This window comes from Panthera uncia, chromosome B4 (genome assembly GCF_023721935.1).
Source record: "Panthera uncia isolate 11264 chromosome B4, Puncia_PCG_1.0, whole genome shotgun sequence".
NCBI lineage: Eukaryota > Metazoa > Chordata > Mammalia > Carnivora > Felidae > Panthera > Panthera uncia.
Genome location: NC_064809.1, coordinates 81,521,719 through 81,540,511, shown reverse-complemented (window position 1 = coordinate 81,540,511; position 18,793 = coordinate 81,521,719). Strand labels below are relative to the sequence as shown.

The following is an 18,793-nucleotide window of genomic DNA, read 5'->3' as shown; positions in this document are numbered from 1 at the left end:
ATGGAGAGTTGCATATTTTACTTTATTTTTATTAAATTAAAAGCTACAGTCTGGCGGCGATTCCAGAACAGGGTAAAGAGGCTCCTTATAGGGGGCAGAGAAGAGCGGGAGACAGACTGACAGAGACGGAGACACAGGAGAGAAAAGACAAGGTTAAGGTAGAAGGGGGATTATTTCTAAGAACACACAAGGCCGGCTCCTTGGGGGCTCACACCAGCCCCATTCCCCCTCCCCCACACCTAAGTTCAGCAGTGGAGAAGTTTGTGGGGGCAGGGGGCTCAAGAGACCCTCCCTCCCCACCCAGGTCCTTTCTCAGCTTAGTCACTGGAGCACAGCACATACCAGAAAAAGCCAAGGGCAATGGAGGGGGTAGGGAGATGGGGAGTATGTACACAGGGAGGAGGGGAGCAGAGCCTTTTGCCAGAAGGGAGTGGCTCTCGCACTGCACTGAAGCACTTGGCCTGTGGGGGACAGGGGAAGGGATTGCCCCCTCCCTCTCTGAACTCCTTCCCCAGTCAGACTGGTCCCCTATTTGTGTGGTGTGGGGGGCAGAGGGAGAGAGGAGAACAGAGGCTTCCGCTGGGTCCTATGGAGAAAGGCAAGGGCCTGGCAAAGGGGACGTCCTTCAGTCATCTGTGATACCCTTGGCTCTCAGCTCTTCTTGCACCCGGGTCAGGTACGTGGGGTCCGGGTACCCAAACCTGGGAGCAAAGAGAAATGAAGGTCAGGATTAGCTGTTTTAGCTTCCTTGTATTAGCCTCATGCTCACCTTCATTCTGGGTGCCCCATTCCAGCCCCTTCCCGTCTCCCCTAAGGATATCCAAATCTGAGATAACTTAGCCCACTTCTGCTTATTTTCATAGGTGAAGCTGGGCATATTGGACCAGGTTTAATGTAGAGAAACTGGGACGGAAAAGATGGTTGAATAGTTTGGGGGTGGTCCTCTCCAGTTGGGAGGTTCCCAGAGAGAAGGGGCCCGATGTGTTTCCCTCACTGGAAATGGAGAGAAGGGGAGGAGCCAAGGAAAAGAAAACGAAGGAGGGTCGCACAGCTGGGGTCCCCCTGTGCAGCTGGTCTTGTGGTGGATGTCGTTCCAGGTGATGACATTCGGTCTCCCTGTGGTCATGGACGTGCCAATAGTGAAGGTGAGACGCTGGTCAAATGCCTTGCGGAACAGGGTCAGCACCTTGTTGCCCTCAGGGCAGTCCGGGAGGTAGGCCACCCGTGTGGTGCCAGGATACCGAACTCCTGGGTTCGGGTGTTCAGCCTGGGAGGAAGGGGAAGCAAAGTGGACAATGAGCAGCTGGGCATCTGAAGGCCCATGATGCCAACAGAGGGTCATCCTGGCCAGCTGTCTGTCTGGGGCCACCCCCAGCTAATGCTGGCAGGGCAGCAACAGGCTGACAGCTTTTCAAGGAAGGAGAGACTTCCTTGACAGGTTTGGGCAGCAGAAGCCTGTCTTTGGACAAAACCCTTACTGTTAAAGAGGTTCTTTCTGCGGCCTCAATCCCTCAAGTCTCAATTCGGCAATGAACGGATTCCCAAAAGTGATGGAAAGTAGCTGGTCCTTACTCACCAGACAGCTCAGCAGAAACGTGAAGACTGACAATAATCTATCTTGCAGCCTTCCCTTCTCCCACCTGAAAACACTCCCAGTGCTTCTTTGCCTGCCTAACCTGTTCCATTTTCCCATTACTCCTCTTCAGAGCTTCCTCATCCCTCTGCCAACCAGGACCGGCAATCACTCTTGGTCAAGCAGGAAAACACCCATAGGCTCTTGACCACTCCTGTTTTAACCTTCCACTGTCATCAAGATTTTCCTCCCTTGTCAATCTGGAACAAAGTAACGCTCTTGCTCTGTGAGGAGGGTCAGATCCCTTCGGGCTGTGCCTGCCTACACGTGAGCCACCATCTCCACGGAATTCACCTCTGCCAGGAATAGTTGATGACGTCCAAGGTCATCAAGGAAACGGTATTCAATTCCTTTCTCCCATACCTGATTTTCATGTGTGCCTTGGAGTCGTGGAATGGAAAAGCTGGGCCTCAAGGGGGACCTCCCAGCTCCAGGGCACTGAGTGGGAAGGCATGCTGGGAGACAGCAAGACTACATCACATCTAATGAACACACTCCCCCTCACCCAGTTTTCCTAGGCCAGAGAACATGCTTGGGGCACACCAAAGGAGCTTGGGCTAAACCAAAGGGCAAAGGCAGGCCATAGGTCTTCTTACCCCCTGGACACCGGGCGGGAAGACGTACTGGATGACGATGGTGCCGTACTTCTCATAGCTTGGCAGCAGGAGTGTGGCGTCCTTAGAGACCAGCATCCGCCCATTCTGGGGCTGGTTGCCCACCAGCTGCCCATAGAAGCGGCCACACATGGGACAGGCCTTTTTCACCTGCAGGGCTCGGGTGATGCAGCCCTCACAGAATGAGTGCCGGCACTTCTCCAATGTCTTGGCATTCTGAATCTCCCCCAGACAGATGGGGCAGGTGCTCTCCTGCTCTTCTGTCTCCTCCCGAAGGCGGGGAGGAAGAGGAGGGGGTAGGGGAGGAGGAGGCGGGGGAAGCCCCCGAGCCCCTGGGGGCAGGAGTGGGGCTGCTCGCAGAGGGGGAGGGGGAGGCCCTGGGCGGTGCAGCTCAGGGTGTTCCCCACCACCCCCCAAAGCTAGGCAGCCCATAAGCTCTCCCTGCCTCTGAGCTTTCTTCAGCTCTTTCTCGGCCTCTTTCAGCAGCCCCTTGAGAGCCTTCCGGGCCAGGTAGAGCCCATTAGGAGGAGCAGGGGGAGGGCCCTGTGGGGAAAGCTGGAGGACATAGATGTCAGAAGTCTCGCCGTCTATGAGGATGGACACACGGTGCTCCTCCCGAAGCCGGGCCAGCCGGGCTGGGGTCTCCTTGCTCAGGAAGTCCCACACAGGCTTAGAGACAGTCACCTTGTTCTTGCAGGTGCCTCCACAGGCTGCCATTCTGGACAGGACGAACGACACTGCCCCCAGGGTGAAAGGGACTCAGGGTGGGGGGTCCCTATTTGACAAAGTCAGTGCCTCCTACTTCAGGTTCCTTTCCAACCCTATATTACCTCTACTGTCTCAAAGGCCAACCCCAACTCCTCCCCCAAGTTCATTTTCTGTCTCCTCCTATCTTTCAAACCCCCAGCACCCACTGAAGAGCAAAACAAGTTTTAATAACTTTATTATTATCATCATCTGAGCCAAGCATCAGTCTTGGTTCTCTTTACACTCCTCCCAAGATCACAGAAATCATCTAGCCCTCCTCCCTCTGGGTGAAAACTGGGTTCTTTAAAGGGGAGGGAGACTTTTTGACCCTCCTTTTTGCTCACTTTGATCCTGAAGAGCTTAGAATTGGCATGCAGGCTCTCTCTCTCTGTCCCTGCTCCCTACTTGTAGGTTGTGTGACCTGGTAGGTGGAAAGGAAAAGGAGGGAAAGTGAGAAGCCCCCTACCCCCTTCCCACGTGCCCCAACCCAGCAGCCCATGTAACAGAAGACTGGGAACCGGGGTATAAGTTACTGGGGATGGGATTACTTGGCACATGGAATGGAGGAAACCAATTTACAGGTGAAAGCTGAAGTTCCCAAGGGAGGCACATACCTGGAAAGCCCATGGACGATGAAAGCAGCAGAAATTCCTCTTTTTCCACACTCAGCTGACCAGGTCTAGGGGGAAGGGGGACAGTAAAGGGTTATGATGACCAATGTCACTCCACCGGCAGCCCAGAAACAAATCAGAAGCTCCTCTTCCATTTCTTCTCCTTCTTTCCTGCAGAATCCATTCCCCAGCCTCTCCCCAGGTTGCTAAAGATGGAACTTCAACAATGCTAACTTTCCTCTTTTCTCCTCCAGCTCTGAGGCTATGGAGAAAGCCTAGGGCACAGATAAGAGAAGTCAGGAAGGGTGAAAGCCCACACAGATGGAGGACTTTCCTGCCACCTCCCTCAGATCACATGGATAAGAAGATTTCCTAGGCTCCCAACTCCTTACCGTGCCCCATATTCCCAAGTAATTCAGCCCCTATCGCTAGGGAGACTTCTTTGAGGAGAAGTCCGTTTGGAATGCAAACAAAGTGGCAAGAACCCCTGCAATAACAAAGTTCTTACTGTCACCTTTTAAACCCAGCACTAGAGCATAAGCCTGTCAGCAACCCAGTCTGCATTTAGGGAGGGGTGGGGAATAGCAGGGGCTCAGCTGGAGGAGCCTGCTGTTTCCCCTGAGTCTTAACCATGTTCAGCTACAGAGGTGTACCTACAACACCTCCACATGTAGCTCAAATAGAAAGAGGGGCCATTAGTGTGACCTCAATTCCTAGACTGATCCAAAGGGGAGCGGCTCTGTTTGTGCCTCCATCATAGTCCCCTCAAAGCCATTTGCACCTCCAGGTTCAGAAAGTGAAATTGAAATCCTAGAACCTCAGCTCCTTCAGTCTGTCCAAGGTGGAACACCCCCCTCGCCATCAGAGGGAACCCAGGACCTAGATGTCCTTAGCTCCAAGTCCTGCTGGCACAGAAAAGGGAGGCGGGGCCACAGCTTATGCTGGGTCTCCGATTCCTCTGGGGCAACCCAGGCCGGACACAGGGCCAGTCCCTCCCTCCAGACAGAGGCCAGACAGGGGCAGCCGGGAGGGGCGAGGGTCCCTGGGGGCATCAACTGAGGCAGCCCCACCCCTCCCCCCATGACCTCCTGCAAGACCCAGAACCAACCCCCACGTCCCCCTCTCGCCGGAGCCCCCAGAGCCCCAGCACTGGGTGGGGGTGCATGTCGGCCCGATCGCAGTCCCCAGAACCCCCAAATGGAGGCCAAGGCTGGAGGGTGATAGGAAGAGGATCCGCCAGGCGTGGAGGGGGCCCCTGGCGCCGCGCGCGGGTGAGGAGGCAGAGGAGGGGGCTCAGGGGGGGCAGGGAAGGCGCGCGGGGGGTGCGAGCGGGGTCCGGGGGGCGCGCGGTGGGTGTGGGGGGCGCCGGGCTCACCTACCTCTCGTCAGCGCCGCCATTGCCGGTCACATGACTGAGGCTGTTGCTGGGATGACGGTCTGGGCCCTAGCAACAAGGGGGGGGGGAGACCCCGAGAAGGTTGGGGGGGGAGTTTGCAGAGGGGGTGCAGACCGAGAGAAAGGGTAGGAGGGAGGACAGCACCCGCTTCTCCCGTACAGGTGATAATCACCGTTTCCTCTGACCCCCTTCCATGCAAGAGCCCCTGCCCTTCCGCCCCAAAACAAAAATGGAGGCGCTGTCCCAGTCTTTGGAGGGAGGGGGTGGCGTGTGGAACCGAGGGTAGGAGGTTAAATCTCTTGGAGACGCCACCCTTCTCGCTTCCCCCTCCCGGGAGGGGCCCTCTGCCTTTGCTATTCCAGCCAGCTGCGTGGCGGCTTCAGCAAGCTGGTGGTGGATGGGTGGGCGAGGAGTGTCGGTTAGGTAGGTGGGCAAGGGGCAATTTTTCTGTGATCCTTATGCTAGAAGGGCCTTTGAGGACTAATTCGGGATGGGAAGAAGAGTCATAGTAAAAAGAAAAGCACTGGTTCTGAAAAATAAACAAACCCCAGGACTAAACTATTTCAATTCCTTCCCTCATCGCTTGCCTTTTCCTAGGTTGTTACCTTCTGTGACCCCCACAACCTGCTCCCAGATGGGTGTTGGTAAGTGCCTCTGATTTTTGTTTCCACAAACAGGGATACTGAGGCCAGTGCCGAATGGGAGGTGAATACATTTTTTTTTTTTAATGCCTTGCGGGGGGGGGGGGGGATGTCAAGTCTATGGTTTAAATAGAGTTAAAAACTCTCAAAGAAAAAAACAGCTCTGTTCTGTTCTGCTTCCCACATCAGAGCAATCTCCGCCCCCAGTCCAACTCACTTCCCTGGGGCCACATCAAGCCAGGTTTTTCCACCAGCCAAAAGACCTCATCAGCCAAACAGTGCTGGATCTCCCAGACTGGCAACAACCTCTGTTTATCCACCCCTTTCTTCACTCCCCCTCTGGGCTGGAGGGTTGGTCACTTTTTTCTTTCCCAGGACCCTGCTGTCCTCTTCCTGCTCTGCAGAGAGGATATCTTTCCCAGGAAGCCTGGGGGACACCCAGTGCCTTCTTTTAGCTCCTTCATGCGTGCTTTGAGAGGTTCACTCACCTTTACAGGAATGGGTGTGTGATCAAGCCCAGAACCCTGGGGGAAGAGGGGCAGTCACATCATCTGTTCTCCCTGCCCCAACCCATAGCTGAACTCCCACAAAGCTGGAGAGTAAGTTTTTCATTCCCATGCACACCCCTCACAACCTTTTAAGTTCACAGCTATCTATCTAGAAAGCCACATTCTTAGTTAGGAGCCTAACACCTTAAAGATCAATTCTTCATCTGGTCTCCACACCCCTAAGCACAGTGTTCCTCAGGAAAGTGGGGGAGGGGAGGCATGCCTGTGAAGGAATATGGCTTCAATAAGTTACTTCCTATACAATGACAGCAATGGGAGTAAATACACAAGATCTTTTTTATTAATTAATAAAACAAAAAAGATGAAAAACAGAAGCAACAAATGAAGACCATACTGCTCATGATACATCAGCCACATGGTCAGAAAACCAATTTCTAAAGAGCAACAGCTGCTGGTGTCACGGAGTTTTATTGCATTCAACAGGGGAAAGGTAGACGGTTGGAATGAGAGAGATCATCAGGCCCCTGACGGGAGATATTATAGGGGCTCTAATCTTTAGCCGTGGACTCCTCTTGTTATTTCCTCTGGAGCAGAAGATGGAGGAGAGAAAGGAAGTCTCTTTAATGACTGCATGACTTCTTGTGAGATCAGTCCAGCTAGATACAGAGCAAAGAATCTTTGCATCCCCACAGGCCAGTCGCTGGTGCCCATCTTTATGTTAAAAAAAAAAAAAAAAAGGGTAGAAGCCGTAAGGGGGATGGAGGGTAGCAAGAATGGCTGCCTTAGCCCCAGAGGCATTAGGGGGAGGGGAGGCCACTATCTGGTTCATCAGGGTCCTCTACATTCTGAGACTATCACATGTCATTTCGACTCTTTGGAGGAGGCCGGGTGATTGAGTTATGGCTCTGACTCCTCTCTGGGGGTGGAGAGTGAAGATGACAAAGAAGGCCATCTGTCCCCTGGGAGACACAGTAGCGGTATGGGATGAGAAAGAAAGGAACAGAGTGACAAATCCAACTGGAAAAAGGGTTTGAGAAGGGGCTGGGAAGGAAATGTTAGGCGCACACCTCCAAGGACTCAAACTCTCCAGGGCCCAGGGGCCGATGAGAATGGAGGCCCCCACACTGGAGACCTTCATCCTCTTGAAATGACCAGGGTTGACCCGGGTACAGATATTCCCCCCTGCTGGGAATAAAACCTCAGGGATGGCTAGACATGAAGAAAGGAAATCTAGCACTGGGAATGAACCTTATACCCTGGCCCATCACCCCAGCCTCTAGAACTGCCCACACCCCCACTGAAGGGTTCCAGCCCCAGGAGGCATGGGAGGTCCTGGTGAAGAGCAGCAACAAACATCTTCACCCAGACTTGAACACTTTGGTCATCTCTGGGCTCTTGTGCCCAAAGTACTGGGGTGGGGGGCAGAAGTGGGGTGAAGGAAGAGGTTGGAGAGCAGTCAATTCTTGACAAAGACCTCCAGTTCCCCACATAATCGCGACTCCTCCTGGATCCCACCTCTGTGAGGTGCCAGCCGGCTCGCCACTCTCCACCCCATGTGTGTGTAAGATGGGCCACATCCCATCACATATGTGCATGCCAGCACCCACAACTGTAGTATCTTGAAAGTCCTCCTTCCCAGGGCCTCCTGGGAAGGAGGCATGCCACAGTGAGTTCTATAAAGTTATCAGCAAAACTCAGACACTCTTAGTGTATCCCATGCAGCAAAGTGCATCCGGAGTAGCTTCTTGAGCCAGGTCCATCTGTCCAGTCAGGTCCTGAAGATGGCAGAGAACCCCCTTCCCCCATCACCTCCTATGTTATAGAAACAACAGGACATGTACAAAGATCAAGGCACTTGGGAGTGAGTCAACATTAACACTCTCATGAAGCAAGCAGACTTGTTGGGGGGGAGAGAGAGAAGGAAGAAAACTAGATGGGGAGATAGGACAATGTATTTCTGAGGGCCAGGAAGAGCCTACTCAACAAGATGGAGTTATCTGAATGGAAGGAGCCTGTAGCTAGTATTTAACAAAGGAGGAAGAGAAGAAACAGTGGTCAACATTCCACAATTCCCCTAAGCCTCTCACAACCCTGCCACCTTGGACATAAAGCAGCAGTCAGCATGGAGTCAGGCAGTCTCTTAGGCAAAGATGTTGGTAATAAAATCCAGGAATCTCTTAGCATACTGCTCAGGATGCACAGTGGAGATCTCTGCCCCAGCCTGTGACAGGAGATAGGGAACACGGTGTCAGGCCACCCTGACACCTCTCCCCACTGCCTACCCTCCGTTCCACTCCACACCACTTCCATCCCCAACCCTTTGTCCTTTTGCCACCCCACTGCTCCAGCACAAAAGGCTCCCTGTTCCCAAACAGTCAAGACAGGAAGGCTTTGGGGAACCCTCACCCCATGTTTGACGGTTTTGGCCGCATGAGCTGCTTTCTTCTTGGCATCATATTGTGTCAGGATGTCAATGAGGCCCATAAAATACACCTCCTTCTGGGGGGCCCCTGGGGAAAGAAACCAGCAATGAAGAGCATGTGTTGTCCCAATTCTCTCTCCCAAAGAAGCAATCAGATCTGTTTTGAAAAGCTAAGCAGCCTTTCCACCCACCACCCTGGTCTCTGTTCTACAAGGCCAAGCCCTCCACCCCCCCACCCCCCCCCCCCCCCCCCCCCCGCCCCCCACCCTTAATATTCCCAGAACCTTTCTCACCCTCAGCACTCCGGATGGCGTAGACATCAATGAAGGACTCAAACTCTCCAGGGCCCAGGGGCCGATGAGAATGGATGTAGCCGCCAATACCCTCAGGGGAGGTGCCATAGGAGCCCACGAGCGCAGGTGGTCCCATCAGGCCACAGTCCCCATCCCCCTCTGACTCCTCCTCCCGCACAGGTCCCTCCTCCTCTGGGTCCGAGCCCCGAATGATGTCATGGATGCCCAGCAGAAGGCTGTAGTCCATGATCTTCAGCTGCACTAGGAACTGAGACCCCACTGAAAAGTCAGATACCTCAGATCTCCTTCCCCACTCCCACATACCACCCTTATACCTCCACTCCTGAGCTTCTGAGGCCCTCTTGGTGGAAGGAAGGATGCAGATTGAGGGAGTATATCATTGCCCTTTAGTACATAAATGTCCTGGTATCTGAGGTCATCCTTTTAACTGATTCCAGCCACCCCATCCACGGGTCACCTCCAGGAGTTTTTCATGTCTCAAACCCAACTCCCCTACATGCAGACAACCCAAAGAATAAAAGGAAGGGGAGCAGTTCCCTCAGATTGTGAATGGGAGAAACAACCGCCCTGTGGGGAGCTAAAGGAAGCAGCTACTTCCCAAAGCACCCCAATCATCACCTCCACGTCTCTCTTTAGCTTCTCTAGAAATACTTTCTTCTCTTCTTCACCAATATAAACTTTCTGGTTCTTGTTGAGAAAATCCATATCCTTAAGGGTGGGCAATTCTTTAACCTGAAAATAAGTAAAGGGACACCTTGGGAATATATCCCTCTCTGCAAGGTCTCAGAGAACCATGCTCTACCTGGGGCTCTACATCTAACTCAGTGGCTTTGAGGGGAGAGAGATCTTACAGCCCCTCTCTGACTCCACACTGCAATGCTGCCCCAGAGGCTGTTCTCAGCTCTAGTGGCTTCTCCAGACTCAGTCACTGCAGCGGTACCCCAAATCACATCCCATTACCTTCTGCTTATGGCTTTCAGTCAAGACCCCTCATGCTGACTTTTCTTTTTTCTTCTTAAGCAAAAATAGCTGCTTGATACAAAGAACCCGGAGTGGGGGGTAGAGGGTAAGCATTTTACTCTTAAAGTCTGTCATCTTCATCCATCCCCAAACCTTCCACAGGAAATAACCTATGCCAGTGAGAAAGCACCTTTTTCCACTGCGCATTCCAAACATTTAATCCCTGGATCAGCACAGGTTTACATCTCTCTTCTTTTTGGTGGTTTAAGATAAGAATAAGTAGCTGACGATCCCTACCTCTATCCTAAAGAGATCCCTTTATCTGCCCTCCCTCATCCCTCACCCTATCATCTAATATTAGTATCACCTTTTCCTTATCGCTGGCTTCTCGGGACACTAGGGAGCCCTGTGGAGAGACCCAAAGATCAAGTCAGCAGAAGTGGCTAAAAGAATAGTCAGGATCCAGCTCCTAAGACAAGTACTCAAACCCACAGTCTTCTTTCCTTTGAAACGAACCATCGAAGTGCCCTCCCAGGCCCTTCCCCATTCTCAGGCTATCAGGAGCCTCTCCCTCAGCCCTAGCTATCCTCTTCTTACCTTGAGGTCATACTTCCTGTGCACAGGAAGACGGTGGCTAAACATGTTGCGCATCACAAGCATGTAGCTGTCTTCGCTGTCCACGCTGACTCGGTACATCCCCAGGAACTGGGGCAGCAGTGTGTTGCCATGGCACTTCACGATGTACTGGGGTAGAAGGGAGGAAGGAATGGGGAGAAGCTGAGCAGTAAATGCATAAACAGCCCAGGGACAGGAGTTCAAATACCACCGTTCCAGGGTAGGGCAGACAACTTCAAGTAGCGAGATTACGAGGCCAAAAGTGGTGGGGACTGTTACAGAGGCCTGCGGTTATCCACGCCGCTCGGGGCTCCTCGTCTCCTCTGATGTAGTCCATCTGTAGAATGTCTCTTAATCTGACAGTGCCTTCTCTCATTTCCTCTTCATCACTCTTTGAGATGAGGAAGGTAAGAATGATCCTTATTTTAGACCCTCTTTAAGTACAAGGGGTCACAGAACCAGGATTAGAAATGACATCTGCTTACCAATGAAGTGATTTTACCTAGATTAACATTTCCTGGTGGGCTAGATTCCTGTAGTAAAAATGTTTGCATGGTGGCCTCTTTCAGGGCTAGCCATCTCTCAGTATTGCTGCCTACTTCTCTTCAGAGCCAGCCTTCTCGGAAAAGTAGTCTGCAATCAACCTACTTCCTCTCGTTTACACCTCAAACCAGTAAAATCAGATCATACCCTCGGTTTTCCTCTGAAATCTCTCTACTCCTCCCTTCTTCAGATCCCTCAGTTGCCAAATCCAACAAGGATTCTAGTCATTGTATTTCAAGTAGGTGGCACCGGATCCCACTGACCAGTCTCTCGCCAGAACTCTCTTCACCCTGAGCCCCACTCTGCCACTCTTCCAATTCTCCTCCTGTCTCTCCTCGAATCCCACACAGAACAAAGCAGGGCATCCGGCAATTCAGAGTCTCCTTCATGGGCTCCTCTCTCTACTTGCTCCTCAAGGTTCTATCCTCAGCCTTCTTTTCAGGTCTTCTCCACACATTTCCCTATCAATAACCTCATCCATATTTACGGCTTTCATTACCATCTACTCACCCGTAACTCTCAAATCTACACTTCTACTTTCCTGAACTCCACTCCCCAACCACTTACGGGACATCTATATCTGGAAGAACTGTAGAAACCCTGCATTCGACACATCTAAATCAAAGCTGTCTTCTCCCCAAAACCGGTTTCTTTTTCTGCTTCCCAACTGTTAATGAGTGGACACCCAGTCATCCCTAACCAGGAATCTGGAGGCACCTCTGCCTGAATTCCCATGAGTCTCTCACAGGTCTTCCTCTGTGTGTCCACTGCCATCCCTCCTCCAGCCTTCGTCATTCCTCACCTAGACTGTTATCGTTACCTCCTACTTGGCATCTTTACTCAAGGTATTCTTTTCTCTAACCCATTCTTGAAAATGCACTCACAGGGCTATTTCTAAACAACATACCTGTCTCAGAGCTCTGTGCCTTTACGTGTTTTCCTCTGCCTCGAATGCTTTCTTCCACCTTTCCCGTGAGTCCATTCTAGTCTTCCAAGACTCAACTTCTATGCTATTCCCTCTAAAAATCTCTCCCTGAACCTCCCAGTGCAGCTCTTTCCCCAGGTAAGTTGGGATGCTCTTCCTCTGCACTCCCACAGCATTCTCTACGTACCTCTACTCCTGCACACATCTTGCTGTGTGCTAATGCTCATTTCCTACTCTCTGCCGTTAGACCAAGAGAGACTCCAGGGTCTCTTCCTCATTCACTTCTTTCTCTACTGCCTAATGTAGGGCCTAGTAAGAATAGACATCCAGTGTTTGTTGAATAAACCAAACATTTTTCGAGTCTTTCATTTATTCCTTGCTCGTTGACTTTGGGGATATATTTCTTCGGTAGGAAGATATTCAGTGTTTTTATCACCAAAATATTCCAGAAACTCCACATTCCAAGTTAATCTAATCAGACAGAATAGCCTCCCTAATCCCACTTAGGACTGGATGTGATCATGGCTTCTCTCCTCCAGTTTATCCCCAATTGTGTGCTTATCCTGATTTTCTCTTCAAAACCGCATTTATTCCTGACAGTATATTTGGCATTAACACTTCACCTAATTCTGGCTTAGTCTACAGTTTATACTTTGCTGTATGTGTGCCCTTTACATATCAATCCACAGTGCTTTTCGATTATAAATGCCAAAGGAGAAGGAACACGTCTAACTTCTCCTATTTAGAAAAGAACACAACGAGGTATTCAGAGGCTTTTTATGAAATTCCTCCTTTTCAAATACATGATGTCAAGTGCTTCTTGGGAAGCAAAATACGTTGCAGGGAGGAGAAGGGATAGGAAGTCTCCCAATGTGCTCTAGCAGCCAAACTATGAATAGAGAGGAAGGGGAAAGGATGAAGCTGGAAAGAGGCCTGACCTGGTGGTAGTTGGAGAGGTTGCTATGCATGTCAGCAATGTCCTCACTGGATACTTCTTTGATGACCAGAGTTCGATCATAGGAGATAAGGAAGCGACCATCACTGCCTTCACTTTCACTTGGGGGACTTCGGGTAAGGGATACCTGGGGACACAAACAGGCCAGAGGCTCTTTTCCTCTTTGCATGGAGATGCAAGTCATAGGATAATGGTCAAGTGAATGTGCCTGAAAGTGGATAAAACCCTTGCATAAAAGGTTGAGCTGGGGATCTTAATCTGATGACCCTACTATGGAGTGAATGATAGTGAAAGCAAAATTTTTAATGTGGCCACATTTTCCCCCAAGGAAAGGGTAAGTGGCTTTCATCAGATTTTTGAGATGCCTGTGACCACAAATAGGTAAAGAATCAGACTTGTCAAGGCTCTCATATCTCCAAACATGACCGGCCCAAGGAGTTCCCCATTTGTTAGGGAAAAATGACTCCCCTCACCCGAAAACCCGAGTAATCTCACCAAGTAATCTTGGTCATCAATGCCAAATCGATCACGGAGGTTCCTGAAGACCTGGGGGCAATACTCCTTGAACTTGAAATGACTAGGCAGATTTTCCCTGAAATAAGGGTTTTCAAGGCAAGAAAACAAAGTTAACAATATTACATTTATACAGGGCTTGACAGTTTACAGAGCACCTTCATACACATTACCTTATTTGAGTCTCATAAAACTCTTGTGAAGTCCTTTAAAGGGGTATATTTTTTCCTTTATTTTATTCCCTATATTTAAAGGGGTATTTTATAGAAGGAGAGTCTGTAGCACAGGGTGGTTGAGGGGCCTGCTTCAAACACATGGCTGGTAAGCAGCTTAAAAAAACCAGGATCTAATGCCCAGCCAAACAGTAGTGTTTCCCAAATCTCATGCAAGTTCGAGACATCCTAAAATCGGCAATAGGTGCCACAGTTTTGAATGGCATCTTTTGATACCGGGAGCACTTAGGAGACTCAGATATTTCTTTCAAGCAGTCTCTATCAGAAGGCTAATGGTAAGGGCATCCAAATATATTTACTCTATGGTATCACCAGGTCAGATGAAAAACAAACTAGTATAAATATTCCAGCGTTCTCTACACTGGTAGTCATTACAATGGTTTCTTTGCACGATACTGAATTTCTGCACTGGGAAGGAGGTTAGAACATAGAATTTGTAAGTTGCCTTCCACATCTAAAACCTTCAACTCATGGCATCTTAACTCTTAAACTTACACAATACTCTCTTCTGGGAAGGCTGACGTGAGAAGACCAAGGATCTCCACATACCTGTGGAAAAGGTGATTGTTGACCTTGATCTTGGAGCTAGCCTTAAAGTCATCTGGCAGCAGCATCACTGGGGGAGGCACCTGGCTGAGCTCATTGATCTGATAAGCCAAAACAAGAATAGGGAGCCAGTGAGTAGGGGTACGGAGAGCTACTTCTACACTGTGTCTGGGCAAGAGTCACAAATGGGCAACTCAAACCTCATTCCTTTAAAAACACTGGTTATGCAACTACTTGCCAGAGGTGAGAGAATGCGTTGACCTCTTCTGCTGCCCAGCAAGGACTGCAGTGAGCAACCCCCACACACAGCCCCTCACACTCCACCCCCGTGGAACTTCATGCTCACAGCAGTCATTTTATATTAGGCAAACCCTGTAAGCAGCTCAGGACTATTTTTAAAGCTGTGAGAAGTTCTAAAGAAAAAAAAAATACCCTCAGCAGACTCAAGACAAACAGTTCCACGCTCCATTAAAAACAAAACAAAAGGCATTCCTTAAAGTACACAAGAGTGTTAATGGGACTCTGGGGAGTCAACAGCAACAAGAATGAGATGTCCAAATCCTGCAGGAGGCATCTCCTTACAAACAGGACCAGTCCTTCCAGACCACCCTGACCCAGGTCTCTCTAGTAGGTCCCCACCTGCCTGGGTGTAAGGTAAAGAAGAGCAGCTGATTCTAGAGGGAATGCAGGTGGGCGGAAGATAAGAGTTCATTGAGGTATCTGTTCCTAAAGTCAAGCCAACCCACGGCCCAAAGGAGGCGAGCAACACATGCCCTCCCTGGCCCCCAGAGCCAACCATCTGCTAATTTTGGGTGGAAAGGGAGTTCCTGTACTAAGAAATCCCAAGGAGATGTGTTTTCCCCCCAGCGTTGCCATGGTACTGCTCACCCACCTTTAATAGTGCACTTATCATATGACTCTAATGGCTAGTTTATGTAAATTCCCCACCTAAATCATGAGCTCTTCAAGGGCAAGGACCAGCTGTAATTGTCTGCATCTCTCGGGTGCCTTGCTAGCATAATGTTTGGTACAAGGGGTCCTGAAGTGTTTATTAAGTGAATAAATGAATGCCTTGCCTAACTTTACTTGATCATTCAACACAGGTTATGAAGTGCAGTCTAACCTAAATCCCACAGATTTCAGTGAAACTGTGCTCCTCTCGTTCTCAGGAGAAAAGGAGGGCAGAACATATTCCTCCAGGGTGGGGGAAAAAAAGCCACTTGAGATTCCCAGCCTAAAATTCAGCTACAGTTCTTCATGCCCCTCCTCGCCACCTGCTGTTAAGCAGGCTGAATCATCACTAAGACATATGTTCAAGGAATTCTCCATTCTAGACACTTGAAGTAAATGTGTGTTGGCTGGAGGGTGGGGTGTTGGAGCTAAAGTATATATACCTGGGGAAGCTGAGGCAGGTCTCATGTAACACCCTCTATCCTTAGCAAAGGAAAATCCTCCTTGTTAAGCTTCCCAAAGGGATGGATGGGTCACCTGGAAGGTACGTATGAGAGGCAGCCCTACCTCCATCTGCTTTGCCCATCCCAAGTGCCTTAGCCTGGATACTCTCTAATTAAAGATATTACCACCCAGGAGTTGGGAGCAGTCCACAGAACCACAAATGCAAAAGGGAGCTGGCAGACCCCCAACGACATTTTAAACCCCAAATTAAGGAGGGGACAAAAACTGTATTCTCTTCACCTCCTGCCATGACTGTAACAATTCAAGGAAATGCATTCATAAAATATTGCCTGTTACATTCAAAGTCACGGCATCCCTCCCACTCCAGATCTGAGGGAAAGGGGGCAACAGTTGTGCATCCTGCACCTGAGTAAAGAAAAAGAGATTCACTGGCCTCTTTGGCCTCCTCCTCATTCCCAGGTCATAGCCTCTACCTGTTTCTAAAGTTCACCATCATAGTGTCCCCAGGACCAGAGCTCCTCAGCCATCTGTTTGGTCAGAGATGTCCCCCAATTACACCAAACGCCATCACTCCAGCCAGCAACGGGGATGCAATTAAGACCAAAGAAATATACCATACATAAGTCCTAATGAGGCTGAGGGTGGGTAGCTTCTCTGAAATGTTGTACCTCTGGAAGGGAAAGGAAAGGACAAGTAGGATCAGAAAGTCCAGGAAAGCCTGGAACTTCCCTCAAAGCCAAGGTTCCAAAATCAAGGACAGCAGCTGGAAAGGAAAGCGAACGATCCCCCTCATCCAGCTACCTTCCCTGCTCCCCTTCCACACGCACACTCTCACCGGAGACCTCTCTACCACCAACCCCGAAAAGCCACTCCCCCTAATGTCCTTCCAGCTGATGCCGGGTCCGGGCCAGTCTCTGTGGCCTGGGGCTGAGGCTGGACCCGGCAGGAAGAAGGGAGAAAGTTGGATTTCAGGTGGAGAAGGCGGAACTAGGGTGGTGGAATGTAGGGCGGAAGGGAACCAAAAGCCTACATTTCAAAAACCAACCAACCAAGCAACAACGTCTAAAACAAGATACTCCGGGGAACACCTGAGGTTTGGTGGGCAGGGACCAGGACAGCCGCGGGGGAAAGTGGCAGCGCGAGGGGCTCCGCAGGCGGGAGCGTGGAAACAGGGACGCCCGGAGGAGCACGAGCAGCTGGGTTTGGACGGGGCTCATGGGGGGCTAATGCCAGGTCTCACCGAGTGGGCTACGCCCCACAGGAACACGCCCACCAGCGGGTCGGCCGCCCGGAACACCTTCACCTTCTGCTGCACGAAATGCTTCTTCTTGGTTTTGGAGGCGAAGCCGAAACCCGGGCCCGGGGCCGCTGTCGCCGCCGATACGGTAGCCGGCGGGACAGAGGACGACGCCATAGTCTCCCTCTCCGGAGGGTGCACCCGACTGAGTGGAAAACCCGAGCCGGCGGCGAAGCAGGCTCCCGACCCCGGAAGCGGTGCTCACCTGGGCCGCCGTCACGTGACCGGAGGCTGCCCCGCAGGCGCGCAGCAGGGCGGTGCGGGACTGGCTCCGCCCCCTGGCGCCAGCCCGGCCCCAACGTCCGCGCGGTGGGTGGGTTCACCTGGCGCTGGGGGCGGGCGCTCGGAAGCCGTGTTCCCTGCGGGCGGTGGGCTGTCCGCCAGGCCCGGACCTGCCACCGAGGCGATGGGGACGCGACCTGGGCAGGCCTGATTCACTCCAGGGAAGGAGTGGGTGGGGCTCGGTTGCTGCAAAGTCGCCGCCTGCCGATTTTGCCCAGTTTCTAGGAGTAACCTCCCTCCCCAAAGCGCTGCTTTACGAAGTAGGAGATTCCTTAAGTGGTTTCGATGGATTAAATGTGCTTTCACAAGGACCACTCAAGCATCATTCTGGAGGATGACTGGAGGAGTGTTCTAAAAGTCTAGACAGAAGATGGCGAACTAAAACAGTGGCTGTTGGGATGGAAACGAGGGAATGGCATGTAAAGGCATATAGTTTGAGGGGTGCGTGGTTCAGTTGGTTATGCCGTCTGACTTTGTCTCAGGTCATGATCTCACAACCCCCTTTGTGGGTTCATGTCCCACATCGGGCTCTGCACCGACAGTGAGGAGACTGCTTGGGATTCTCTCTCCCTTTCTCTCTGTCCCTACCCCACTCATGCATTCTCTCTCAAAAATAAATAAATAAAGGTATGGTATAGTTTGAGGGGCGCCTGTGCGGCTCAGTCAGTTGAGCATGGGACTCTTGATTTCTGCTCAAGTCATGATCTCAGTTTGGGGGATTGAGCCCCACTTCAGGCTTGGTGCTCAGAGCACTGACAGCATGGAGCCTGCTTGGGATACTCTCTCCCACTCTCTCTGTCTCTCTCTCTCTCTCTTTCAAGATAAATAAACATTTTTTTTTAAATTTTTTTTCAACGTTTTTATTTATTTTTGGGACAGAGAGAGACAGAACATGAGCAGGGGAGGGGCAGAGAGAGAGGGAGACACAGAATCAGAAGCAGGCTCCAGGCTCCGAGCCATCAGCCCAGAGCCTGACGCGGGGCTCGAACTCACAGACCGCGAGATCGTGACCTGGCTGAAGTCGGACGCTTAACCGACTGCGCCACCCAGGCGCCCCAATAAACATTTTTAAAAAAGATACAGTTTGGGACGCCTGGATGGCTCAGTTGGTTAAGCGTCCGACTTTGGCTCAGGTCATGATCTCACAGTTTGTGGGTTCGAGCCCCGTGTCGGGCTCTGTGCTGACAGCTCAAAGCCTGGAGCCTGCTTCTGATTCTGTGTCTCCCTCTCTCTCTGCCCCTCCCCTGCTCATGTTCTGTCTCTCTCTGCCTCAAAAATAAATAAAACATTTAAAAATTTAAAAAAGATACAGTTTGATGTCAATTTGAAAAATTCTGAGTGGATGTGGGGCTTGAGGAAAAGGGAGACCTTGAGCATGAATCCCAGACTGACCTGGTGGTGGTGACCTGAAAGGGGGCAGTTTGGTGACAAGTTCAGTTTGGAGTGTGTTTGAGGTACCTGAGGGCAATTGAACATATGAGCCCAGGGCTCAGCAGAATAGCCTGGGCTGGGGATACAGATTGAGTAATTGAGAACCTATGGGTGTGGAGGACATCTCCCAGAGAAAGCATGGCATAGACCAGCATTTAAGAGAGAAAGCATGGTATAGACCAGCATTTAA

At 51.0% G+C, this 18,793-nt stretch overlaps 2 protein-coding genes across 6 annotated transcripts; both read right to left on the bottom strand.

The window, feature by feature from the left end:
- Positions 1–4: 4 nt before the first annotated feature.
- DTX3 (deltex E3 ubiquitin ligase 3) lies at positions 5–5,209 on the bottom strand. Of its 4 annotated transcripts, none has more exons than XM_049625848.1 (6): positions 4,985–5,209; positions 3,609–3,673; positions 3,339–3,415; positions 2,230–2,984; positions 1,050–1,267; positions 5–701 (listed from the first exon to the last, which is right to left on the bottom strand). In XM_049625848.1, coding segments are annotated over exons 3-6 (1,050 nt in total). In that variant the 5' UTR covers positions 3,340–3,415; positions 3,609–3,673; positions 4,985–5,209; the 3' UTR covers positions 5–625. The 4 variants fall into 4 exon arrangements, with proteins under 4 accessions (XP_049481805.1, XP_049481804.1, XP_049481802.1 ...); XM_049625847.1 differs by having other exon boundaries at positions 2,230–2,965; XM_049625845.1 differs by having other exon boundaries at positions 5–1,267; positions 2,230–2,965.
- Positions 5,210–6,468: 1,259 nt separating this feature from the next.
- On the bottom strand, positions 6,469–17,132 carry PIP4K2C (phosphatidylinositol-5-phosphate 4-kinase type 2 gamma). 2 transcript variants are annotated; one of them, XM_049625844.1, is made up of 11 exons: positions 16,834–17,132; positions 14,181–14,278; positions 13,381–13,477; positions 12,869–13,012; positions 10,445–10,591; positions 10,215–10,253; positions 9,506–9,619; positions 8,867–9,134; positions 8,558–8,661; positions 8,250–8,372; positions 6,469–6,862 (listed from the first exon to the last, which is right to left on the bottom strand). In XM_049625844.1, the coding sequence occupies exons 1-10, from the start codon at positions 17,005–17,007 to the stop codon at positions 8,292–8,294; spliced, it is 1,266 nt and encodes a 421-aa protein (XP_049481801.1). In that variant the 5' UTR covers positions 17,008–17,132; the 3' UTR covers positions 6,469–6,862; positions 8,250–8,291. The 2 variants fall into 2 exon arrangements, with proteins under 2 accessions (XP_049481801.1, XP_049481800.1); XM_049625843.1 differs by having other exon boundaries at positions 6,469–8,372.
- Between the last annotated feature and the right edge of the window lie 1,661 nt (positions 17,133–18,793).

What these genes read in the sequence shown, in the direction of transcription:
- DTX3 (XM_049625845.1), bottom strand. Translation starts at nt 3,367, where the DNA reads ATGCCAATTCTAAGCTCTTCAGGATCAAA. An exon ending in CTAAGCTCTTCAGGATCAAA is followed by an intron (nt 2,966 to 3,338) that starts GTGAGCAAAAAG and finishes CGTCCTGTCCAG; the next exon opens with AATGGCAGCCTGTGGAGGCA. An exon ending in TCCCGCCCGGTGTCCAGGGG is followed by an intron (nt 1,268 to 2,229) that starts GTAAGAAGACCT and finishes CCTTCCTCCCAG; the next exon opens with GCTGAACACCCGAACCCAGG.
- PIP4K2C (XM_049625843.1), bottom strand. Translation starts at nt 17,007, where the DNA reads ATGGCGTCGTCCTCTGTCCCGCCGGCTACCGTATCGGCGGCGACAGCG. An exon ending in AACAATCACCTTTTCCACAG is followed by an intron (nt 13,478 to 14,180) that starts GTATGTGGAGAT and finishes CCCTTATTTCAG; the next exon opens with GGAAAATCTGCCTAGTCATT. An exon ending in AGCTAAAGAGAGACGTGGAG is followed by an intron (nt 9,135 to 9,505) that starts GTGATGATTGGG and finishes GTGGGGTCTCAG; the next exon opens with TTCCTAGTGCAGCTGAAGAT.